At 41.5% G+C, this 22638-nt stretch overlaps 3 protein-coding genes across 5 annotated transcripts in view; 2 read left to right on the top strand and 1 right to left on the bottom strand.

Annotated features, from left to right (window-relative positions):
- The first annotated feature begins 1099 nt into the window (after positions 1 to 1099).
- On the top strand, positions 1100 to 16139 carry golga7 (golgin A7). Of its 2 annotated transcripts, none has more exons than XM_071336029.1 (6): positions 1100 to 1257; positions 1539 to 1664; positions 13169 to 13321; positions 13529 to 13630; positions 13837 to 13896; positions 15128 to 16139. In XM_071336029.1, exons 1-5 carry the CDS (start codon positions 1249 to 1251, stop codon positions 13882 to 13884), a joined length of 438 nt encoding a protein of 145 aa, XP_071192130.1. In that variant the 5' UTR covers positions 1100 to 1248; the 3' UTR covers positions 13885 to 13896; positions 15128 to 16139. The 2 variants fall into 2 exon arrangements, with proteins under 2 accessions (XP_071192130.1, XP_071192131.1); XM_071336030.1 differs by having other exon boundaries at positions 1127 to 1257; positions 14214 to 16139.
- A 380-nt stretch (positions 16140 to 16519) lies between these two features.
- Positions 16520 to 20746, top strand: r3hcc1 (R3H domain and coiled-coil containing 1). Its single transcript, XM_071336027.1, has 8 exons — positions 16520 to 16733; positions 16879 to 17012; positions 17245 to 17382; positions 17634 to 18297; positions 18712 to 18884; positions 19115 to 19185; positions 19392 to 19487; positions 19668 to 20746. Exons 1-8 carry the CDS (start codon positions 16704 to 16706, stop codon positions 19778 to 19780), a joined length of 1419 nt encoding a protein of 472 aa, XP_071192128.1. The 5' UTR covers positions 16520 to 16703; the 3' UTR covers positions 19781 to 20746.
- Positions 19960 to 22638, bottom strand: part of LOC139535985 (lysyl oxidase homolog 2A-like) — a 76771-nt gene continuing 74092 nt past the window's right edge. For both annotated transcript variants that reach the window (XM_071336025.1, XM_071336026.1), the window contains one exon: positions 19960 to 21174. In XM_071336025.1, coding sequence (XP_071192126.1) covers positions 21101 to 21174 — 74 coding nt within the window. In that variant the 3' untranslated portion in view covers positions 19960 to 21100. The remainder of the gene's footprint in view (positions 21175 to 22638) is intronic.

Raw genomic sequence — 22638 nt, 5'->3', positions numbered from 1 at the left:
TAAAGAAATTAAACAAATGCCATTGGGTAGACTTGCAATTGCAAGGATTATGCAGAGGATTAATGAAGTTCAGAAACTAGACTAGTTAATCTCAGTCCTTCATGTGTGTGTCATGCGTTTATTTGAACTGCTAGCCCCATGGTTTCTCCCTCAGCCAGTGATATATCTAGGGTTGCTTGAAAGGGTACGAGATGTTGAGGAAGGAGTAGATTCAGTTGTAAGTGAACACAATATGCTTTCTTTATATTCACAGATGGACCCTAAAACAAGGTCAGGTGCAGCTTTTAGTGTTCCTGAGTTTAAGGTGACAGTGACAGCAATGGATAATTTCTGTTTACTCAATGGAGTTGTTGGCCATACTAGTGGGTGGAGGAGGTGAGGCCAGACAGAGTAGTAATTGGCTTGGTCTCCTGTGCTGCATTGATGAGCTTAAATTAATTTGTCTCAGCAGGCAGTGCATGTATAGAGTGAAACGGATGGGGGTATTTGTGATGTTCCTCTGGGTGCCAGCTCATGTGGAAGTAGAGTGGAATGAGGTGGATGTTATCCCCAAGCAGGCTCTTAAACATCCTAATGTTGAGATGGAATTGTCAATCAGTAAAGCAGTAGCCAATGGGTTAATAAGAACAGTGAACATATCAAACTGGGAGGTGTGATCATTATCAGGAGAAGATGGAGACAGTGGAACATGTTCTATTTCAGTTCCAGAAATATGGGCGGGAAAGGGAGCAATTGTTATTATATTTGAGGAGTAATGGGGTTAAAGAGCCAGGATTAAGTTAACTGCTGCAGAATTCTTCAGGGGATGGAGCATTTCATTATGTATTTAATTTCCTTGGGTAGATTTGGGGCGGCAGGTAGCCTAGTGGTTAGAGCGTTGGACTTGTAACCGAAAGGTTGCAAGATTGAATTCACCAGCTGACAAGGTAAAAATGTGTCCTCTGCCCCTGAACAAGGCAGTTAACCCACTGTTCCTAGGCCGTCATTGAAAATAAGAATTTGTTCTTAACTGACTTGCCTAGTTAAATAAAGGAAAAATAAATGATAATATTGGGTAGGATTTAGACCTTCACTGTCTCTGTTCCACACTTCAGTCCAGTTGGTGGCGGTAATGCACCGTAAAGTTGGTAGCCAACCACCATATAAACTCCACAGAAGGAAAAAGACGAGTGGCAGCATACTCATTGAAGCGTTCAGTCTGTGCGGAAGTACTACCCGAAGAAGCTAGCTGAAAGGAAAACGTCCACTATGGCTGAGGTAAATTACATTGATCGTTTTAACTGTATTTAGGCATTGACAACTAAGCCGTGTCTAACTAATTGAATAAACATTTCACAATTTGGTGGCTGCCTGTACTGTGGTGCTTGGTTTACTAGCCAAGCAAGATGTTTTCAACAAATATGGCTAACGTTAGCTAGCCCTCTGTCCAGACTGAGCCTTCTGTGTAGCTAGCTAGATAGCTTTTAAGGTTAACTTAATAACTAGGCTAATGATGGACGCAAATGATCCCATGATATTTGTTCAATTCATGCTTTCAGACGCACAACTTGCAGGACCTGCGACATCAAGCAGCCGTCGCCTCCAAAGTGTATGTCCAGAGGGACTACAACTCGGGTACAATCTGCAGGTTCCAGACCAAGTTCCCCTCTGAGCTGGAGTCTAGGGTATGAGACCATACACACTTTTAATTATCTTTAAAAAAAAAAAAAAATTATATATATATTTTTAAGCATATATATTTTTTAATTGCAACACTAACAATATTACACATCAATACAGGGACATTCCTGTGAATACAGGAATCCTCCCCCCCCCCCCAAAAAAAATAAAAATTCAGGACATCATTAATATGTGACAAGGCAATGAGACATTAACAGACATTCAGAGACATGACTTCTAATAAATTTTTCAACTTTTTAAGTTTCACAACTTTGAGGGATTTATAACAGTTCAATGAAGAATTTTTTCCCCCAAAATAAGTGATGTTTCCACCCATTTACATTTGTGAATATGGTATTTGGCCAAGAGAATAATAATATGAATAAAATAGTTATGATCGGAATTGCAAGGATAAGCATAATGCCAATTAACATCAAAGGTAAACGTAGGTAATTCTGGAGATTTTATACACAACCATTCATGAATTTCAATCCATTGTTTACTAGAATGGCGGCATGAAAAAAGTGCTCTATAGATTCTGAATCAGAGGAACAAAAAATACAAGGCATTTTGTCAAAATTGAATCTTTTGTGCAAGAAATCATTAACAGGGTAGATGGAAGAAAATATTTTAAAATGAGTTTCTTTAACTTTTGACCATAGCATGGGAAGGTTACTTCCATAGCAATATATTGAATTATAATCACCAAAAATTACCTAATTAACTCCCAATTGTATCCACTTATTGTTGCATTTTTTTATCCATAAGATTCAAGTCATCATTTTGTAAACTTGGAAAAGAGGGAACAACCTCATATAAGTGTTAATAAGTCCAAGTAAATGAAGTGGAATTGCTTTGCAAACCTTCGTATATTCTCTGAGTAATATTAACCTGAAATTTACCAACAAACTCGAACTGCAAAAACTCCCCAGTGTTGTCTACCAAAACATACAAAATGAATACCCTTGTCAAACCAAAGGCATTTGAAAATGGATTTCCTATTAATTTTAATAACGCTATTATTCCAAATCAATGTTTTGTGGGGGGAAAATGTTCCTGAAATGTAATTTGCTGGTGAAACTTCACAAAATCACATTTCATTAGGAATTCAAGTCTACCAAGTTTAATAAACAGATTGTTAGGGATATGATACCACAGAGGTAGGATTAGACAGACCAATTTCAACCATTTAATTCTAAAAGCACCCACTAACAACAATCAATAGCCTGTAAACCTCCACGATCATAGTTTTTCACTAATTGTGATTTCCAAATATAATGCATTTTATTCCTCGAAACAAATCTAAATATAACAGAATTGACTTTATGTTATTAGAAGAAAGAAAAAGGGACTGACTTGGGGAAACCATGTGTCTTGGACAAAAGAATACGACCCAAAATTGAGATCACATTGCAGCCACTGACTTAATGAAACTCATGGAATTAATCCTATTATCGATGTTTAAAGATTCTTTATCTGATACGTTTTTTAGTGAAAACAATTCCTAAATATTTAACGTCCTTTTTAACCGTTATGGAGGCAATGTTGACGGAGTCACAGCAACAAATATGATCTCATGCCAATTCATTAAGCTTGAGAGTCAACCCAGAGGCCATAGAACATTTCTTGATTCTGTCAATAGCCAAGGGAATAGCCACTCTATCCTTTAGGAAAAGGGTAGTATCATCTGCAAATTGACTGATATTTATATCTTTACCAAAAAGATCCCCTTTTAAATTCTCAGATTTGTTAAGAAAAACGGCTAGTAAATCTGTGGCTAAAATAAATAAGAGGGGATATTGGACAACCCTGTCTAATTCCTCTGGCAATAGAGAAACGAGGGGATGTGCCATTACTCATACCCACCGAACTGCTAATATCATCCTTATCACGTTACAGAAATTCTCCCCAAACCCAAAAGTAGAGAGAGTTCTAAATAAAAAGTTGTGTTCTAAAGTGTCAAAAGCCTTAAAAAAAAAATATATAAAAAAAATATAAAGCCTTTATCATCATATCTAAAACCAATTGTATATGGTTATGGATAGTCCTTCCTTTAATGAAGGCTGCTTTGAGTTTCACTGATTTTTATATCAAGGCCTTTTTTCAGTCTATTGGCATAGACATGGGCTAGTAACTTCCATCACGTTGTTGGCAACTGACTAGGTCTCCAATTGTCCAGGTAAAGAGAGTCCTTCTTTGGTTTGGGTATAAGAACTATTAGTCCCTGTCTCGAAGGAGGTAAGATAGCATTAGCAATACCCACTTTGTAGACAAAGCAATAACTCTAATATCAGGCCAAAAATGTAGCTAGGAGTCAGGCCATCCAGTCCAGGAGATTTACCTATAGGCATTTGTTTCATGGCTTGGTCCAACTCCAGTAATATCTATATCAGAATCACATAATTTCTTAAACCTTTCTATAGGCTAAATAGAGTTATTAACTTCTACCGAGTCAGAAACCCGGATCCGGGAGCACCCCCCACCCCCCACCAGTAAAAAAGCTGAATAGCATAGCTAGCATAGCGTCACAAGTAAATAGTAGCATCTAAATATCATTCAATCACAAGTCCAAGATACCAGATGAAAGATCCACTTCTTGTGAATCCAGCAATCATTTCTGATTTTTAAAATGTTTTACAGGGAAGACACAATATGTAAATCTATTAGCTAACCACGTTAGCAAAAGACACCATTTTTCTTTGTCCACCATTTTTTCTCTCCACCAGTAGCTATCACCAATTCGGCCAAATAAAGATATTGATAGCCACTAACCAAGAAAAAACCTCATCAGATGACAGTCTGATAACATATTTATTGTATAGGATAGTTTTTGTTAGAAAAATGTGCATATTTCAGGTAGAAATCATAGTTTACAATTGCACCCACCATCACAACTCGACTAGAATAAATACAGAGAGCAACGTGTATTACCAATTTACTCATCATAAAACATTTCATAAAAATAGACAAAGCATAGCAATGGAAAGACACAGATGTTGTGAATTCAGACAATATTTCAGATTTTCTAAGCGTTTTACAGCGAAAACACAATAAATCGTTATATTAGCATACCACATGTGCAAACGTTACCCCAGCATGAATCAAAGGCAAGGGGAGCGATAACGTTATGATCACCAAAATATATTAATTTTTTCACTAACCTTCTCAGAATTCTTCCGATGACACTCCTGTAACATCATATTACAAAATACATATAGAGTTTGTTCGAAAATGTGCATATTTAGCCACAAAAAAACGTGGTTATACAATGAGAATACTAGCAAAACTGCCCTGAAAATGTCGGGCGCTATATTTGAGAGTGATCTAGTCTAATCGATAGCTAATCATAAACTTGACTAAAAAATACAGGGTTGACAGGAATCGAAAGACAAATTAGTTCTTAATGCAATCGCTGACTTACATTTCTAAAATTATCCTTACTGTGCAATACCGGGTCCGCCAAAGCGAAGCTACACATAACAAAATGGCGATATATGTGTTTAAAATTTTTCAACAGAACAGCGATTTATCATCATAAATAGTTCTTACTGTGAGCTGTTCTTCCATCAGAATCTTGGCCAATGTATCCTTTCTCCGGTCTAATCGTCTTTTGGTCGAAAGATGTCCTCTTGTCCCGTCGAAATGGCCAATAACGTTCGGTATGTACAGGAAACGTGCCCAGCTCATGGAAGAGCGTCACAAATAAATGCCTCAAAATCGCACTAAACGGATATAAATTGCTATAAAACGGTTTAAATTAACTACCTTATGATGTTTTTAACACCTATAACAAGTAAAAACATGACCGGCGATATATTACTGGCTAAACCAAGGCTTGGAAAGGGGTCGGTCCGACGCCCTTCATGCGTCCAGCGCAGGATCCAAAAGAAAGCTACTTCCGGTCTTTTCTGTTTTATACAGGCCCTGATTGCGCAATCGACTCCATTCACTCCAATTGTCACCACTTACTGACATCTAGAGGAAGGTGTAGGCAGTGTTTGTATCCTCATAGCATTCACAGGGACATTAAAACTGACCTGGGACCAGAGGCCAAGATTTCTGAAATCTCACTCCCTGTCAGGGAAAGTGCTGTAGATAGAGTTCTGTTCCACTCAGAGACATAATTCCAACGGTTATAGAAACTAGAGAGTGTTTTCTATCCAATAATAACAATAATATGCATATTGTACGAGCAAGAATTGACTACTAGGCAGTTTAATTTGGCAATGTCAAAAAAAATAAAGTGCTAACAGCACCCCCTATTGACAAAAGGTTAATCACTTCAAGATCATCAGATATATTGTCACTTACATAAATTGATGTAATACTATGCCTAGTCTGCCTACTCTTCTCCAAATTAAAGAAATAAGATGTTTCTTTTTCACCTTTTTCAATCTATTTGGCCTTTGAACAGATGAAGGCACCCTGTGCCTTATCGTTGTATATGCCATTCACATTGGCATTTGGCAAGCTCTGCTTTTTCATCTTGATTTAAATCAAGTTTATTGCTCAACCTGTTAATATCAACAATAATATCCATCTGCTTGGAGAATCTTTTCTGAGCTAGCATTTTACCAGTAGGGATGGCAAGACATCGAATTCTGAATTTAATCATTTCCCATTTGTTAGTAGAAGAGAGAGCATAATAGAGGCAGGTCTCTCTGATAAGAGCTTTAGTCTGTAAGCAAAATGACTTTTCTTTAAAAGAAAAGGGTTACATTTCCAGTATGCTTTAGTAAATCTCTTGTCATTATCAAAAGGAAAGAATAATGGCACAATGGTGTGTCAGAGGAGCTGAGGAAATACAAGATTCATAAGATTGGAAGATACCAACCAATAATCAATTCTAGATTTTAATTGTCTGTCGCTAGTTGTAGAGTTGAACCAAGAAAATTGTTGTAAGGTTGGATTCTGTTAACGCCAAATATCGGAAAGGAGCATCAAGAGCAACATTATAATCACCTCCAACAATGTTATCTGTAAAATATTTGTTTTTCAGCTCAATTAAGACTTTACTAATAGATGTTCAAAACATTTTTTGGCAGTATGTAATAACCATAAATATTTACCTTTTATGTAACGTAATTTCTAAAACTGTCCAAAATTAAGTCATCTGAGGAATGTGTCTCTTGAAATAAAAAAACAATTGGACTTTAATGAATCTTTACAAAAACTAAAAATTGCCTTGCGTTTTTTAAATTGTTCTGTAAAGCCCTGGTATGCAAGGATAAAAATGAAAGAGAAATAGAGTTGTCTAGAATAAACAGGGACCCTGAATAATATAAAGGTAGCATACGTTTTCAAAATGTTTTGTTGACGAACAGTAACGACCATAAAAAGGAAAATAAATGGATAGATAGTGTTATATTATTTATTTTTATTTTTTTTATTTCACCTTTATTTAACCAGGTAGGCTAGTTGAGAACAAGTTCTCATTTGCAACTGCGACCTGGCCAAGATAAAGCATAGCAGTGTGAACAGACAACAACACAGAGTTACACATGGAGTAAACAATAAACAAGTCAATAACATGGTAGAAAAAAAAGAGAATCTATATACAATGTGTGCAAAAGGCATGAGGTAGGCAATAAATCGAATAATTACAATTTAGCAGATTAACACTGGAGTGATAAATCATCAGATGATCATGTGCAAGAAGAGATACTGGTGTGCAAAAGAGCAGAAAAGTAAATAAATAAAAGCAGTATGGGGGGTGAGGTAGGTAAATTGGGTGGGTAGTTTACAGATGGACTATGTACAGCTGCAGCGATCGGTTAGCTGCTCGGATAGCAGATTTTTAAAGTTGTTGAGGGAGATAAAAGTCTCCAACTTCAGAGATTTTTGCAATTCGTTCCAGTCGCAGGCAGCAGAGAACTGGAAGGAAAGGCGTCCAAATGAGGTTTTGGCTTTAGGGATGATCAGTGAGATACACCTGCTGGAGCGCGTGTTGCGGGTGGGTGTAGCCATCGTGACCAGTGAACTGAGATAAGGCGGCACTTTACCTAGCATAGCCTTGTAGATGACCTGGAGCCAGTGGGTCTGACGACGAACATGTAGCGAGGGCCAGCCGACTAGGGCATACAGGTCGCAGTGGTGGGTCGTATAAGGTGCTTTAGTAACAAAACGGATGGCACTGTGATAAACTGCATCCAGTTTGCTGAGTAGAGTATTGGAAGCTATTTTGTAGATGACATCGCCGAAGTCGAGGATCGGTAGGATAGTCAGTTTTACTAGGGTAAGTTTGGCGGCGTGAGTGAAGGAGGCTTTGTTGCGGAATAGAAAGCCGATTCTTGCTTTGATTTTGGATTGGAGATGTTTGATATGAGTCTGGAAGGAGAGTTTGCAGTCTAGCCAGACACCTAGGTACTTATAGATGTCCACATATTCTAGGTCGGAACCGTCCAGGGTGGTGATGCTAGTCGGGCGTGCGGGTGCAGGCAGCGAACGGTTGAAAAGCATGCATTTGGTTTTACTAGCGTTTAAGAGCAGTTGGAGGCCACGGAAGGAGTGTTGTATGGCATTGAAGCTCGTTTGGAGGTTAGATAGCACAGTGTCCAAGGAAGGGCCGGAAGTATACAGAATGGTGTCGTCTGCGTAGAGGTGGATCAGGGAATCGCCCGCAGCAAGAGCAACATCATTGATGTATACAGAGAAAAGAGTCGGCCCGAGAATTGAACCCTGTGGTACCCCCATAGAGACTGCCAGAGGACCGGACAACATGCCCTCCGATTTGACACACTGAACTCGGTCTGCAAAGTAGTTGGTGAACCAGGCAAGGCAGTCATTAGAAAAACCGAGGCTACTGAGTCTGCCGATAAGAATATGGTGATTGACAGAGTCGAAAGCCTTGGCCAGGTCGATGAAGACGGCTGCACAGTAATGTCTTTTATCGATGGCAGTTATGATATCGTTTAGTACCTTGAGCGTGGCTGAGGTGCACCCGTGACCGGCTCGGAAACCGGATTGCACAGCGGAGAAGGTACGGTGGGATTCGAGATGGTCAGTGATCTGTTTGTTGACTTGGCTTTCGAAGACCTTAGATAGGCAGGGCAGGATGGATATAGGTCTGTAACAGTTTGGGTCCAGGGTGTCTCCCCCTTTGAAGAGGGGGATGACCGCGGCAGCTTTCCAATCCTTGGGGATCTCAGATGATACGAAGGAGAGGTTGAACAGGCTGGTAATAGGGGGTGCGACAATGGCGGCGGACAGTTTCAGAAATAGGGGGTCCAGATTGTCAAGCCCAGCTGATTTGTATGGGTCCAGGTTTTCCAGCTCTTTCAGAACATCTGCTATCTGGATATGGGTAAAGGAGAAGCTGGGGAGGCTTGGGCGAGTAGCAGCGGGGGGGGGGGCGGGGCTGTTGGCCAAGGTTGGAGTCGCCAGGAGGAAGGCATGGCCAGCCATTGAGAAATGCTTGTTGAAGTCTTCGATTATCACGGATTTATCGGTGGTGACCGTGTTACCTAGCCTCAGTGCAGTGGGCAGCTGGGAGGAGGTGCTCTTGTTCTCCATGGACTTTACAGTATCCCAGAACTTTTTGGAGTTAGAGCTACAGGATGCAAATTTCTGCTTGAAAAAGCTGGCCTTTGCTTTCCTGACTGACTGCGTGTATTGGTTCCTGACTTCCCTGAACAGTTGCATATCGCGGGGGCTCTTCGATGCTATTGCAGTTCGCCACAGGATGTTTTTGTGCTGGTCGAGGGCAGTCAGGTCTGGAGTGAACCAAGGGCTATATCTGTTCTTGGTTCTGCATTTTTTGAACGGAGCATGCTTGTCTAATATGGTGAGGAAGTAACTTTTAAAGAATGACCAGGCATCCTCAACTGACGGGATGAGGTCAATATCCTTCCAGGGTACCCGGGCCAGGTCGATTAGAAAGGCCTGCTCGCAGAAGTGTTTTAGGGAGCGTTTGACAGTGATGAGGGGTGGTCGTTTGACCGCGGACCCGTGGCGGATACAGGCAATGAGGCAGTGATCGCTGAGATCTTGATTGAAGACAGCAGAGGTGTATTTGGAGGGCAGGTTGGTCAGGATAATGTCTATTAGGGTGCCCATGTTTACGGATTTAGGGTTGTACCTGGTGGGTTCCTTGATGATTTGTGTGAGATTGAGGGCATCAAGCTTAGATTGTAGGACTGCCGGGGTGTTAAGCATATCCCAGTTTAGGTCACCTAACAGAACAAACTCTGAAGCTAGATGGGGAGCGATCAATTCACAGATGGTGTCCAGGGCACAGCTGGGAGCTGAGGGGGGTTGGTAGCAGGCGGCAACAGTGAGAGACTTATTTCTGGAGAGATTAATTTTTAAAATTAGAAGTTCGAACTGTTTGGGCATAGACCTGGAAAGTATGACAGAACTTTGCAGGCTATCTCTGCAGTAGATTGCAACTCCTCCCCCTTTGGCAGTTCTATCTTGACGGAAAGTGTTATAGTTGGGTATGGAAATCCCAGAATTTTTGGTGGCCTTCTTAAGCCAGGATTCGGACACGGCAAGGACATCAGGGTTGGCAGAGTGTGCTAAAGCGGTGAGTAAGGCAAACTTAGGGAGGAGGCTTCTGATGTTGACATGCATGAGGCCAAGGCTTTTTCGATCACAGAAGTCAACAAATGAGGGTGACTGGGGACATGCAGGGCCTGGGTTTACCTCCACATCACCCGAGGAACAGAGGAGTAGTAGGATGAGGGTGCGGCTAAAGGCTATCAAAACTGGTCGCCTAGAGCGTTGGGGACAAGGAATAAAAGGAGCAGATTTATGGGCGTGGTAGAATAGATTCTGGGCATAATGTGCAGACAGGGGTATGGTGGGGCACGGGTACAGCGGAGGCAAGCCCAGGCACTGGGTGATGATAAGAGAGGTTGTATCTCTGGACATGCTGGTCTCAATGGGTGAGGTCACCGCATGTGTGGGGGGTGGGACAAAGGAGGTATCAGAGGTACGGAGAGTGGAACTACGGGGTCCATTGCAAACCAAAACAATGATAACTAGCCTGAACAACAGTATGCAAGGCATATTGATATTTGAGAGAGACATACAATAAGGCATAAAGTGATTGCAGGTCTTGATTGGGAGAGCTAGCTAAAACAACAGGTAAGATAACAGCAGCTAGTCCACTAACACAGCAACAACAGGTAAAAATGGCGACGACTAGGCAGAGAGGGTCGGATTAACTACACACAGATCCTGAGTTAAAGCACAGAGCCGACAGATAAAACACAAATAAACAGAATGGAGTACCGTGAATTAATGGACAGTCAAGCAGGCATCAGCTATGTAGCCAAGTGATCATAGTGTCCAGGGGGCAGCCGTAGATGGAGCAGGGAGGCCTCCACTAAGCTAGCACGCGGCGTTTAAAGTTAGTAGCCCGGGGGGTGGTCTGCTCAGACGGAGGGGGTCTGCTCAGACGGAGGCCGGTTGAGGGCACAGCGGATGGGGTATTCGTCTGCAGACCAGACGTGGTCGTGTCGACAGAGAATCCAAGCCGGATGGCGATGGCGAAAGAGAGGTTGTGAATTGTAGAATTGTGTTTGCTAACTGGTGCTAGCTTCGTGGCAGTGGCGCTAGCTGCGCTATCTGCAAGCTAGCTGTGAGGATCAGAAGTAGTGGCTCAGGGATTACGGCAGGAATCCGGCGTTGTTGTCGAGAGACAGTCCGATGCTGGTAAATTGGTGAGTAATATCCAGGCTAATAACAGGGCTGGTGTCTGTGCAGAAGGTAAAAGCTGCTAGCAGCGGCAAAAAATGGCTAAATTAGCTTGTAGCTGATTAGCTGGTTAGCTACTGGGGGTTCTTGAAAGTGTTCCAAAGTTAAAAAATAATAGCGATTCCGTATCACATTGGGTGAGGTAGGTTACCGGAAGGTATAATCGAATTAAAAATCGAAAAGAGATAGAAAAAAATAGATAGTAGATTAGATCTTCAATTGAACTCTCAAACTTAATAAATACATCTCTGAAAGCTAATCAAGCCATATGAAAAATAAATGGAGATTTACTTACATAATATCGATCTTAAAACACAATGAATAAAAACGGATATCTTAGTAAGCCATCAAATGAGAAACAAAAACCACAGTGTGCTTACGTTGGTCAATGTTCACATCCAAAACTCGCCACTACGAACAGTATGGCCCTATGCAATATCACCTATATGCGGTGTTCAGATAAACAATTGCATGAATAAACTTACCAGTTGAAACGGTATATGGCTTCATTAGCCTACTACTGTATAAGCAGGCCAACTCGTAAAGCATAAATCAGTCAGTCACTTCGCTCCACCCTGTGGCCGTCAATGACAGCAAACCCCTCGCGAAAGCCCCCCCCCCCCCCCCCCCATCTTGCCTCATCGACTTGTGGCCACAGCTTCGAACGGGCATCCCTGTCACGCTTGCTCAAATCTTCTGCAAAGCGAATGCCCTTCTCCCTGCAGATCAGCGCATATTTGGCAGCTCTCCACACCTCGTCTCTCACGTTCCTCAACGCAAACATAATGATGACCTGTCTGTGTCTTCTCCTTTCTCTTATCTCGGAGACGGTGTACCCTGAACATCTCGGTAGATGTTGTATCGGGGATATGTAACAAACCTTCCCAATGTCAATCACAATCTTCTCTGATATTCTCACCATCAGTTTCAGGTAGCCCATTCAGTCTCAGCCCTCATCGGCACTTGTATCGATTCTGTTCAGCACTGGCTGTGCTGTGCGCAGCTCCTCGTTTTCTTTTGTCAGGGCATCAACTTTATTTTTCAACAGTTTTGCATCATCTGGTAATATTAATGCCCGCTGCATTAAACTATGTAGTTTTGGAAACGTTTGCAATTGGGAGGGTATTTTTATGAAACCTCTCAAAGCCATTAATCCGATCTTGTTCGTCAAATTTCTTGTTTAAACCCTGGAGTGCCTCGAAGATGGCTTCATTGGTGATAGGCTGGGATGGTTGAGCCTGCCCGGCGTCACTTTCTCGTAGTCTCTTCAGGTTGGAGAGTTTCGAAGGGGTTATTTGGACCGAAGACTAATTCCTCCGAACTCTGTACCGTTACTTCTGGGGTAGTTTCAAAATATTCCATATAGTTGATGGGATCTACCTCGTTTACGACCGCTCCCTCTACATTTTGCTAGCTTCCATCTCCGCTAATGTTACAGTACTAGCTAGCTAGCTAGGCTTGGCTGAACTTGCTTGACGTATAACAAAGTGGAAAAGTGATTCAGTAAACCATCAAACTAATAAAAAATTCAAAAAAGACAGCGAAAATGTTTTAACTGTAATCATCGTCAAACTCAAATTAGGGTTTGAATTAAATTTTAAAGTTCAGGAGCTCAGTTTAACGCGACCACTCACTCCGCCATCTTGTCCCCGGCCGTCGACCACACACAGCTACTAAGTAGACCGCTGTTCAAATAGAATTGTCATACATTCCTTCAGTTTGTGTAGTCGGTGTACTTCTCCATTATTGCTCAGTGACTTTGGTCGTGCAGAGCTCTTACTGAGGGGTCGATGGGCATAATTTTTTTCAGGTTGACAGGCAACAGTTTGAGGAGACGATGCAGACGCTCAACAACCTCTATGCTGAGGCTGAGAAAATTGGTGGCAAGTCTTACCTGGAGGGCTGCTTGGCCTGCATGACCGCCTACACTATCTTCCTCTGTATGGAGACCCATTATGAGAAAGTAGGTCCCTCAGTCTTCTCCATAGAAGTATGCAGGCCAAGGGTTGGTCCCTGTGGGCCAGGGTCTAAAGTAGTGCACTTTACTATATTGGGAATATGTTGTCATTTGGGACTGAACCTATGTTTTATGACGTGGCCATATTAGGTGTAGTATCTTTTTTTTAGGCCAAGCCATGAATTGGTGAAAGGGCTTACTTTCTTTGTCTAGGTATTGAAGAAGATCGCTAGGTTCATCAAGGAGCAGAATGAGAAGATCTACGCTCCTCTGGGACTGCTGCTTACAGACCCAATAGAGAGAGGTCTCAGGGTTGTATCCTTTACTGTCCCAGAGGCTCACACTAACAGAGGTTGCACAAATGCCACCATAATCCCTTTATATTTTCCTTTGGCTCTGGTTAAAAGTAGTGCACTGTAAAAGGAATAGGATGCCATTTGGGATGCACAGCTAGACCTTTCTTGTGTAACTGTCTTGCATTTCTTGCTGGATCCCAGCTTCCTTAACTAACCCCTCCCCAGGTTGAAATCACCATCTTTGAGGATCGAAGCATTGGCTCCGGAAGATAAACCACACCAAACGTGAGTGTTTTCTCTGACATTCACCTCATTTAAATAAGATTTTCTCTCATCCTGTCAACTCTTAACAGGGGATACCAATGGAAATAAGTTTCACAGCAACCTCACAAGAGCTTAGGGTCTATATAACTAGAAAGAATAGAATAATATTGACTTGGAGATACTGTCAAATGATATGTCTTGACTTACATTCCCTATGGTTAATGAGCAGCAATGTTCAGAAAAGCAATGTTATTTGACAAATCCACTGCTCCCTGCCTCCAGCTGTCAGGACTACCTTCACATTATTGTTAATTTGAAGTGTTTTTGCTCTTATGCAGGATGGCCTATTTCACCTGGTGCTTCCCAATTGTCTCACCACACCATCAATGATTCCTTATGGATGTAGATATAATTGTTTTTATTTATTTCACATACGAGATGGGCAATGTGCGCTAGTAGTCTCTATCCCAGAGAGACCAACACTCCCTGTTTTTACATGTTTATTGAGATGATTCATTTTAACATGCAAAGTCTTATTCTAGTTAAGCAAGACCACACCTTTAGTATGAATGGTGCCATTTTGTTTTATATTGACATTTTTAAACCTTTACTCGTAATTAAAGGTGCACTGTGTAATAGGTCAATGCAAATAGCCCTTAAAGGTATATTCCACCCACAGTTTTTAAACCTGTGTTTTAATATATCCTCTCTGCTTCACCAAAATGTACATAATTAGTCAAATGGTTCCTTACCTTGACAGTAGTCTATGGGCCAGGAGAAACTGTAATCCACCACAGTTCAGATGTTTACTTTAGCAAATACAATGAGAGGGAATGGGGCAGTGCTAGCATGTTCCAAACACATGGATTCTCGTTCCTGGAGGTTACAAACGTAAACGATGTACAGTAACACAGCACATTTTCTGAGTTATGGTTTGTTACTTCAGGTACTTCTAAGTTGTACTTCTCAAAAACCAACTATAAGCTTTTGCTAAAATGTTGCTGCTCTTTTTGTATGTATACTGAACAAAAATATAAATGCAACAATTTCAACGAAATTACTGGGTTACAGTTCATATAATGAAATCAGTCAATTTAAATAACCATAGATCAGGGCCTAATTATTTTTTCACATGACTAGGCAGGGTGGGCCTGGGAGGGCATAGGCCCACCCACTGGGGAGCCAGGCCCAGCCAATTAGAATGAGTTTTTCTCCACAAAATGGCTTTATAACAGACCGAAATATTTCTCAGTTTCATCAGCTGTCCGGGTGGCTGGTCTCAGACGATCCCGTAGGTGAAGAAGCCGGATGTGGAGAGCCTCGGCTGGCGTGGTTACATGTTGTGAGGCCGGTTGGATGTACTGCCAAATTCTTCAAACAACGTTGGAGGTGGCTTATGGTAGAGGAATGAACATTAACTCATTTGGCAACAGCTCTGGTGTAAATTCCTGCAGTCAGCATGCCAATTGAGACATTGGTGGCATTGTGTTGTGACAACTGTACTTTTTAGTGGCCTTTTATTGACCCCAACACAAGGTGCACCTGTGTAATGATCATGCTGTTTAATCAGCTTCTTGATATGTCACAAGTGTCAGGTGGCTGGATTAACTTGGCAAAGGAGAAATGCTCACTAACAGGGATGTAAACAAATGTGTGCACTAAATTTGAGAAATGTTTTTGTGTATGGATCTTTTATTTCAGCTCATGAAACATGGGACCAACACTTTACATGTTGCGTTTATAATTTTGTTCAGTATAATTGTCAGAAGATAACGTATTGATTTGGTGTGTGTGTACTTTTGATCATCTTGTAGACACAGGCTATTTGATATGAACTTGTTTCGTATGCAATGTTGTGTGGGTTTGTATTATGGTGTCTGTTCTATAATGACAGTTCACCGGTGTTTAAGCACACAGTAAGAATCAGGTTTTCACATTGGCTAGTTTTAATTTATGAATGTGGATGAAATTGTTAAATCACATACTGGGATATGACCTCAATGTTCTCACTGCTTAGCTTGACTAAATGTGAATTGACAGGAATTGTGACTCCAACCCTGACTGTGGTTCAACAGTCAGTTTCTAGACTACCCCCTATCCCTGATATTGTCCAATATGTGTAAATAATTATTGACTACAAATCCACCACAGAAACCTTGATGCATGCGTTGAATCCCAAGACAGGAATTAAAAGCCAATCTGTTTGTTCTTGTTATTATATGTAATGTAATGTGTATCTACAAATAAACTATTTTCTTGAATAATCTGTGAAGCCATACTCAATTAAATATAGCTCACATTGCATAATATTTTTTATTTTTTTACTAGATAACCAGTGATCACAGCTAGACAAACTGCAAATTAGTGAATAACATTTTTAATTGCAGTCAACAATATCCTACGATCAATGGAGTGAGTCATCGTTAGTTAGCAATAATGAAATAGTTTATGAATGCATTCTGCGCCTGTTCGCAAGGGGGCACAATTACACTGAGAAGGAACCTGCAATAATTATTCGGAAGGGGCTGGCTGCTTTTTCATCAAGCGTTGGGTGTGTGCTTTGGAATTATTTCAGAACTTTTTTTCTTGGTAATTTATTACTTGGGCATCTTTTTAACTGACAAACTAAAGGTTAGAACAAAATGTCTGTTTTATAATTGAAACGGCTTGATTGAAAAGCTTCTGTTCAGCATTTGCTAGCTAGCTAAGTTAGCTAGCTAAACTTAGCAACGGACCACTGTATGGGCCAGGGATCTCCAACCCTATTCTTGGAGCGCTGTCCTGTAGAGTGGACACATAATATTGGACAAAGCTACCGTCTTCTGTAAATGTGGGATTTAGCTGATAGGGAATTTAACGTAAGCCTGGAAATGTTTTCTTAAAGTGCTTGCTAGATGTAGGATTGGGTTGTTGTAACCACACTGAGGTGTATATATGAACGGTTGTCGCACTGAGTCAACTGCCTCCCCACCGTTCATCATGAAATATACTATTATTTTGCAGCTACAAAGTGCCAACATCGCCACCCTGGCGTTTCCTTGTTTTGATGGCTGTTATCTTCCCAAGCAAGAAAATGAATTTGTTCACACAGTCCTGCACGAACTGGATGCTTACCTACAGAGAGAGAAACAGAAAAGGTAAGCTGCCATTTCCTGCATTCTGTCACAAACATAAGTTGAGGGCTTGTCCATTTGTTTTTGTGGGACACATTCCCTGTCAATGCCATTTCACGTAAATGTGTATTAATTGCCAATGGCATTTAGCTAGGTGTCACAGATCATAATGTACCTACAGGTGATCAAAGTCTATCTGTGAGTTGATGTCACCCTAAATAAGCTTTGGCTTGAATGTTGTCCCCTCCCTCCCCAGTGCCCTACTCTTCCCCCCTCTATCAAGCAGACTTCGCTACCTGATTCACAAAACCACTGAGAACCACCGTAACCTCGCCACCTTCTCCGTGGGGGAGGGCTGGAGCCGCAGGGTAGTTGTCTGCTACTCGCACCTCAGGTAGAGCACACACAAAGTCTTAAATTTAGTTCTACCTTGTTAAATAAGTCTTCTGACGGGAGTTCCTGGATAAACAGCTGGTAAATTCATATGCCATATTATCAGGTCACTGTACATTAAATTGATCCAAGTCTGGCTGCCAAAGTAGTTCTAAAGTAACTACATGGTATAGGGGCATCTAAATGTGAATTATTGCCCATTTTTTCACAGCGTTACATGGTGACTTTAGTATAGTGTGTTATCTGTGCCAGGCTGGATCTGGGGGATGAAAGCAACACAGACAGTTTCTACAATGAGGCTCCTAGGAGAGGTATGGGGATGCAGAGCAGCAGAACGGACCTCCAGCCCAGACCCAAACCCCTGGCCCAGCGGAGCGGAGGTAACGCCAAACGCCCTGACAAGGCCATCTACGTCCCAAGGGCGGCTAGGGACAGGCAACGAGACAGTGGCAGTAATCTCCACGGACCACCAGCAGGGGTGGACCTCGATCTGCCCCTGCCCACTCTTAGCTTCACCTCCTCGGGATGCACCTCCACCTCAGAGTCCTGCTCCTGCCACTCCTCAGACACCACGGAGGGAACGCTGTCAGAAACGCAGGCCAACACCAACCAGGACAGTGTGCCTTCTAACACCACCACCTCTAGCGCTGGGCAGGAGGATGACTTCATTCGCTTCTCAGCAGAGGAGCCCTGCCCCCGCCCCCCCGCCTGGGACCAGACTGTGTCTTACTTCATGGCCCTAACCATGGAGGACCAGACTAGGGAAGCCCAGGAGGAGGAGGAACATGTAGCGGAGGAGGTGCTGACGGAGGAGTCGTCTGTAGGCAGTAGCATCGTGCCCTCCCACCAACACCATGCCTCTGATACAACACCAGCCAAGGATGCTGCTAGCGATGCTGCTGATTTTAGCCAAGAGGTACAGTGTGGTGAAGTTCAGACTAATTCCATGACAATGGACTGGGGGGGGTTGATCTATGGGGATTATATAATTTTTGTTAATTTCTTCAAAAGACTTCAGTTATGAGATGTAACATTTTTGGTTTTGTAAATCCTTTTGAAAATGGAACAAAAATTTCTGTGACATTATGGATTGTCCTCAAGTTAAATAGACTATATAGTTTTAGGTGTAGGCCAGCCTTTTGGTTCTATAGTGTGAATCAGGCATCCGTTTGAAAGGGAATGAGGCGTTATGTTACACTGGGGTGGGGGGTGTCCACAGTTCTTACTGTATAGGCTATATTTCACATTTTGTATATGTAAAAGGATTACTGAGAAACACTTATTTGGGATAGGTTGTTATATCTCAATAACTGGCTGAATTTCTCGTCAGATCAAGGCCCACTTGACAGAGACTGACGTGGCCATCGAACACGCCCACAACGACTACTCTTGTTTCGAGAACGTGTGGATCAACCAGGACGAATTTGCCCACGTCATTGAGATCTACGACTTCCCGGCCATGTTCAAAACAGGCGACCTGCTGGATGCCTTTGCAGACTACAGGTAAAAGCCTCAAGAGTAGGGTGATGTTTCCCCGAGACGCTGATCTTGGATCAGTTTTTTAAAAATTCAACTGATGGTTAGGATTGGGGAGGGGAAGCTGATCGTAGATCTGTACCTAGGGGAAACTTTGCCCCACAGCGCAGGTGCAAGCCTCCCCATGCCTCTCATTAAAGCCCACAGCACACTCATAAGGGCTGTCTAACTCTCCCAGTCTTGTCTCTGTCTTCCAGCGACGAAGGCATGAAGATTAAGTGGGTGGACAACACTCACGCCCTGGGCGTATTCTCCAGTCAATCTGCAGGTATGGTTTTTGAAAATATCTATTTTTTCATATTTTGAGGGATATTTAAGTCATTATTTAAGTCCAAGATGAGTCACGAGTTTCTTTTGGCACATTAGAAATTGGAGTTGGTTGTGTGACCTACTGGCCTAAGGTGAGGAGAAGTTGGTGTTCTTTCTTATGACATCAGAGATGAGTCTTTGAATCAACCCTGTGTTTGTGTTTAGCCCTCCATGCACTTTCCATTCGGCACCCTCTCCTGAAGACATGCACTCTGTCTGACGGGAGCAAGAAGGCCAAAGGGAAAGCCATAAGACGTGCCGGTATTGTCTTTGTTACCTCCATACAGTAGCACTAAGAAATTATTTAAATTAAGTGGTATCTTCTATTTGGGTAAATAATGTTTTCATTGTAAGTAACTATACGTTGGTGGTACCATACTATTTGCATGTTCTTATCTCTTTATTCCATACTGTAATATAAAATGATTCTGTATTTCCCAGAGTTTATCCAGCCGGTGAAGGAGAGGCCACGGACAGACTCTGCGGTGGCCCGCAGAATGGTATCCAGAGCCCTGGGAGTGCAGAGAGGTGGAACGCCCTCACAACGTTTCTGACCGCTACAGCAGGTGTGATGGCCTTTTAACGTAGACTCAAGAGATACAAAGTAAACCACAGTATTGGGATGACTAAACTACCGGGCCTCACTCTGCAATGTCTTTAGTTCACGTTGGTGCTTGTGATCACTGCATAGTGCAGAGTCTCAGTTTAAGAAATCAATACAAGAACATCATGGTTTGCTTGTTTCATTATTGTTTATTACAGAAAACATGCAAGCACAAAATGCTTTTCCACATTCAACTATATACAGTACAGGACAATCACCCATCTAGTAAAGAGCACCCTTTTCAAATGAAGGGCAGAATCATTCATTTTCACATGTCATTCATGACGTTATACAAATGAGAAAACAAACCGATTTCAGAGTCCCTGACAGTAATAATTTAATAAAATGTACTAAACTGAGCGAAATATGCTAAGACTAAAATGTATATTTATCTTAGGATGAAAGGTTTTAAATATGTTCCCAGATGTTATATATTAAGTGATGCAAGATATGTTAACTTGGGCAGAATCAGAACACAAATTGCATGAATAACTCACATTTTTACCTAAATCATGCATCCATGTTTGTGGGAGATTTGGACAAAAGCTTGAGTTGTATGTACATTTTAAGTTAAGATTCTGCCTTAAATGCTCATTGCACCAGTTTTGATCATCAAAAACAAAGTGGTAGCTGTATGGTTGTAATAATATTGCCTTATCCTTAGTGAATACTGTACAGGAAAACATGGGTTCTTCCTATTAATATTTACAATGGCTTGCTACCACATTGTCACAGACTGGCATGAAACTGCACTAAATTGACAAATGATTCCTCATTTATTTCATCAGTAAAAAAAAAGTATATATATATTCCCAATGGAGGCAAGACTTCTGCTACTTTCCCACCTACTTCATAGTTGCATAAATTCCTGCTCAACACTTTTTGAAAAAAAATAAAATAAATGTCTCGAAGTGCAGCACGTGTCAAAAACAATTATTTTCTCCTTATGGTGGACCAAAAAGGTTAGATACAGATTTGATAGTACCAGCACTCCGCTGTACATGTTAAGGAAATTAGTGAGATCAGTAAAGACCGGTGCTTTGTCAAGCTGGATCTTTAAAACAGGTTTTTCTTTGTCTGAAATGTCCTTATATCAAATGTTGGTATTGAGGTGAGAAAGGCTTTTACATTTTCATCCAGCACCAATAGGGAGGGAACACAGTACAGCTCTCCCTCTAGTGGTTGATAATGTCACAAGTCTTGCTGGTCATTCTCATCAGTTTCGCGAAATAAAATGTTCCTCCCGATCTTTCTATTGAGTCCATCCACTCTACCTGTGTCCCAGCTGGTTATTCAAGAGACCAGGGAAAGAGGATTCCTTTGACTCAGAACTCACTGAGCCACCTGAAGAGGAGAGACGAATGGGGCACATGAAGAACTGCACTCATTCAATCGTGGTCACTGTTGGATAGCACCATATAATTACGATTGAAAAAATATATATGAAGCCTTCTCTCTCTTTGAACTGATTGTTTTCATGATCTTTTACAGGAATGTCAGGCTACAACTTGGCTACACGACTATAGATGTCCTTGCTACTTAAATAACTGGCAGACCATTGCTGTCCTATGAATTGTTCCCCTTCTCAAGTTCCCATTGTTTATTGTTGATGCCAGTGTAGCACTCAAGTGTGTGATTAACACTATAGGGCCGACCCAAACCATACTATGCTGGCTTGGATATTTTCTTTTCACATTGTATTTTCTATCATGGTTCCAACAACTATATGGTGGGTGGATGTGTAATAAGGCTGGCGAGGTACAGCTCGGGTTGGCTCCTTTTGGTCCTGTAGTGTGAATCAGGCATCAGTTTTAAAGGGAATGGGGCGTTGCATTACTCTGTGCGGTTTGGGGTGTCGACAAGTCTTACTGTATTTTAACTTCGTAATTTGTTATAACCCAAACACTTAACAGATCATTTTAGCTTACCCTGGTTGCATCCATACGTAGATGAATAAAGTTGATAAACGGGTTGTATAATTCCTATTATAAACTGGATGGTGTGAGCCCTGAATGCTGATTGGCTGAAAGCCGTGGTATATCAGACCGTATACCACGGGTATACAAAACATTTACTTTTACTGCTCTAATTATGTTGGTAACCAGTTTATAATTGCAATAAGGCACCTCTGGGGCTTGTGGTATATGGCCAATATACCACGGCTAACGGCTGTATCCAGGCACTCTGCGTTGCCTCATGCGTATGAACAGCCCTCAGCTGGGGTATATTGGCCATATACAGATGTAATTACAACATCTGTATATTGGCCATATACAGATGTAATTACAACATCGACGCAACTATTCAGGATCGCCATGTTGCGTAATTAATAAAATGGTTGATTTGTAATGCTAAAAACTCAAACATTTTCTGAAACATTCAAGCTGAATGATAAAATGTTACTTGTTTATATTTATGTTCATAAGCATTTTCCAGGGGGATTTAAATAAAATAGAATGCAATTATTATATAGAGTTCTGTTATATGCCATTGTTTTTTTTTTATGGAATACAGTACCAGTCAAAAGTTTGGCCTCACCTACTCATTCAAGGGTTTTTCTTTATTTTTACTATTTTCTACATTGTAGAATAATAGTGAAGACATCAAAACTATGAAATAACACATATGGAATCATGTAGTAACCAAAAAAGTTAAATCAAAATGTATTTTATGAGATTCTTCAAAGTAGCCACCCTTTGCCTTGATGACAGCTTTGCACACACTTGGCATTCTCTCAACCAGCATCACCTGAAATGCTTTTCCAACAGTTCTTGAAGGAGTTCCCACATATATGCTAAGCACTTGTTG

Source organism: Salvelinus alpinus, chromosome 12 (assembly GCF_045679555.1).
Source record: "Salvelinus alpinus chromosome 12, SLU_Salpinus.1, whole genome shotgun sequence".
Classification (NCBI taxonomy): domain Eukaryota; kingdom Metazoa; phylum Chordata; class Actinopteri; order Salmoniformes; family Salmonidae; genus Salvelinus; species Salvelinus alpinus.
The sequence above is the reverse complement of the archived record's forward strand: the minus strand, read 5'-3'. Positions and strand labels throughout refer to the sequence as shown.

Coding starts and splice junctions, on each gene's coding strand:
- golga7 (XM_071336029.1), top strand. Junction 1,665..13,168: donor CCTCTGAGCTGGAGTCTAGG/GTATGAGACCAT, acceptor AATTTTTTTCAG/GTTGACAGGCAACAGTTTGA. Junction 13,322..13,528: donor TGGAGACCCATTATGAGAAA/GTAGGTCCCTCA, acceptor TTCTTTGTCTAG/GTATTGAAGAAGATCGCTAG.
- r3hcc1 (XM_071336027.1), top strand. CDS start 16,704: ATGTGGGATTTAGCTGATAGGGAATTTAAC. Junction 17,383..17,633: donor GTCTGCTACTCGCACCTCAG/GTAGAGCACACA, acceptor TATCTGTGCCAG/GCTGGATCTGGGGGATGAAA. Junction 19,186..19,391: donor ATTCTCCAGTCAATCTGCAG/GTATGGTTTTTG, acceptor GTTTGTGTTTAG/CCCTCCATGCACTTTCCATT.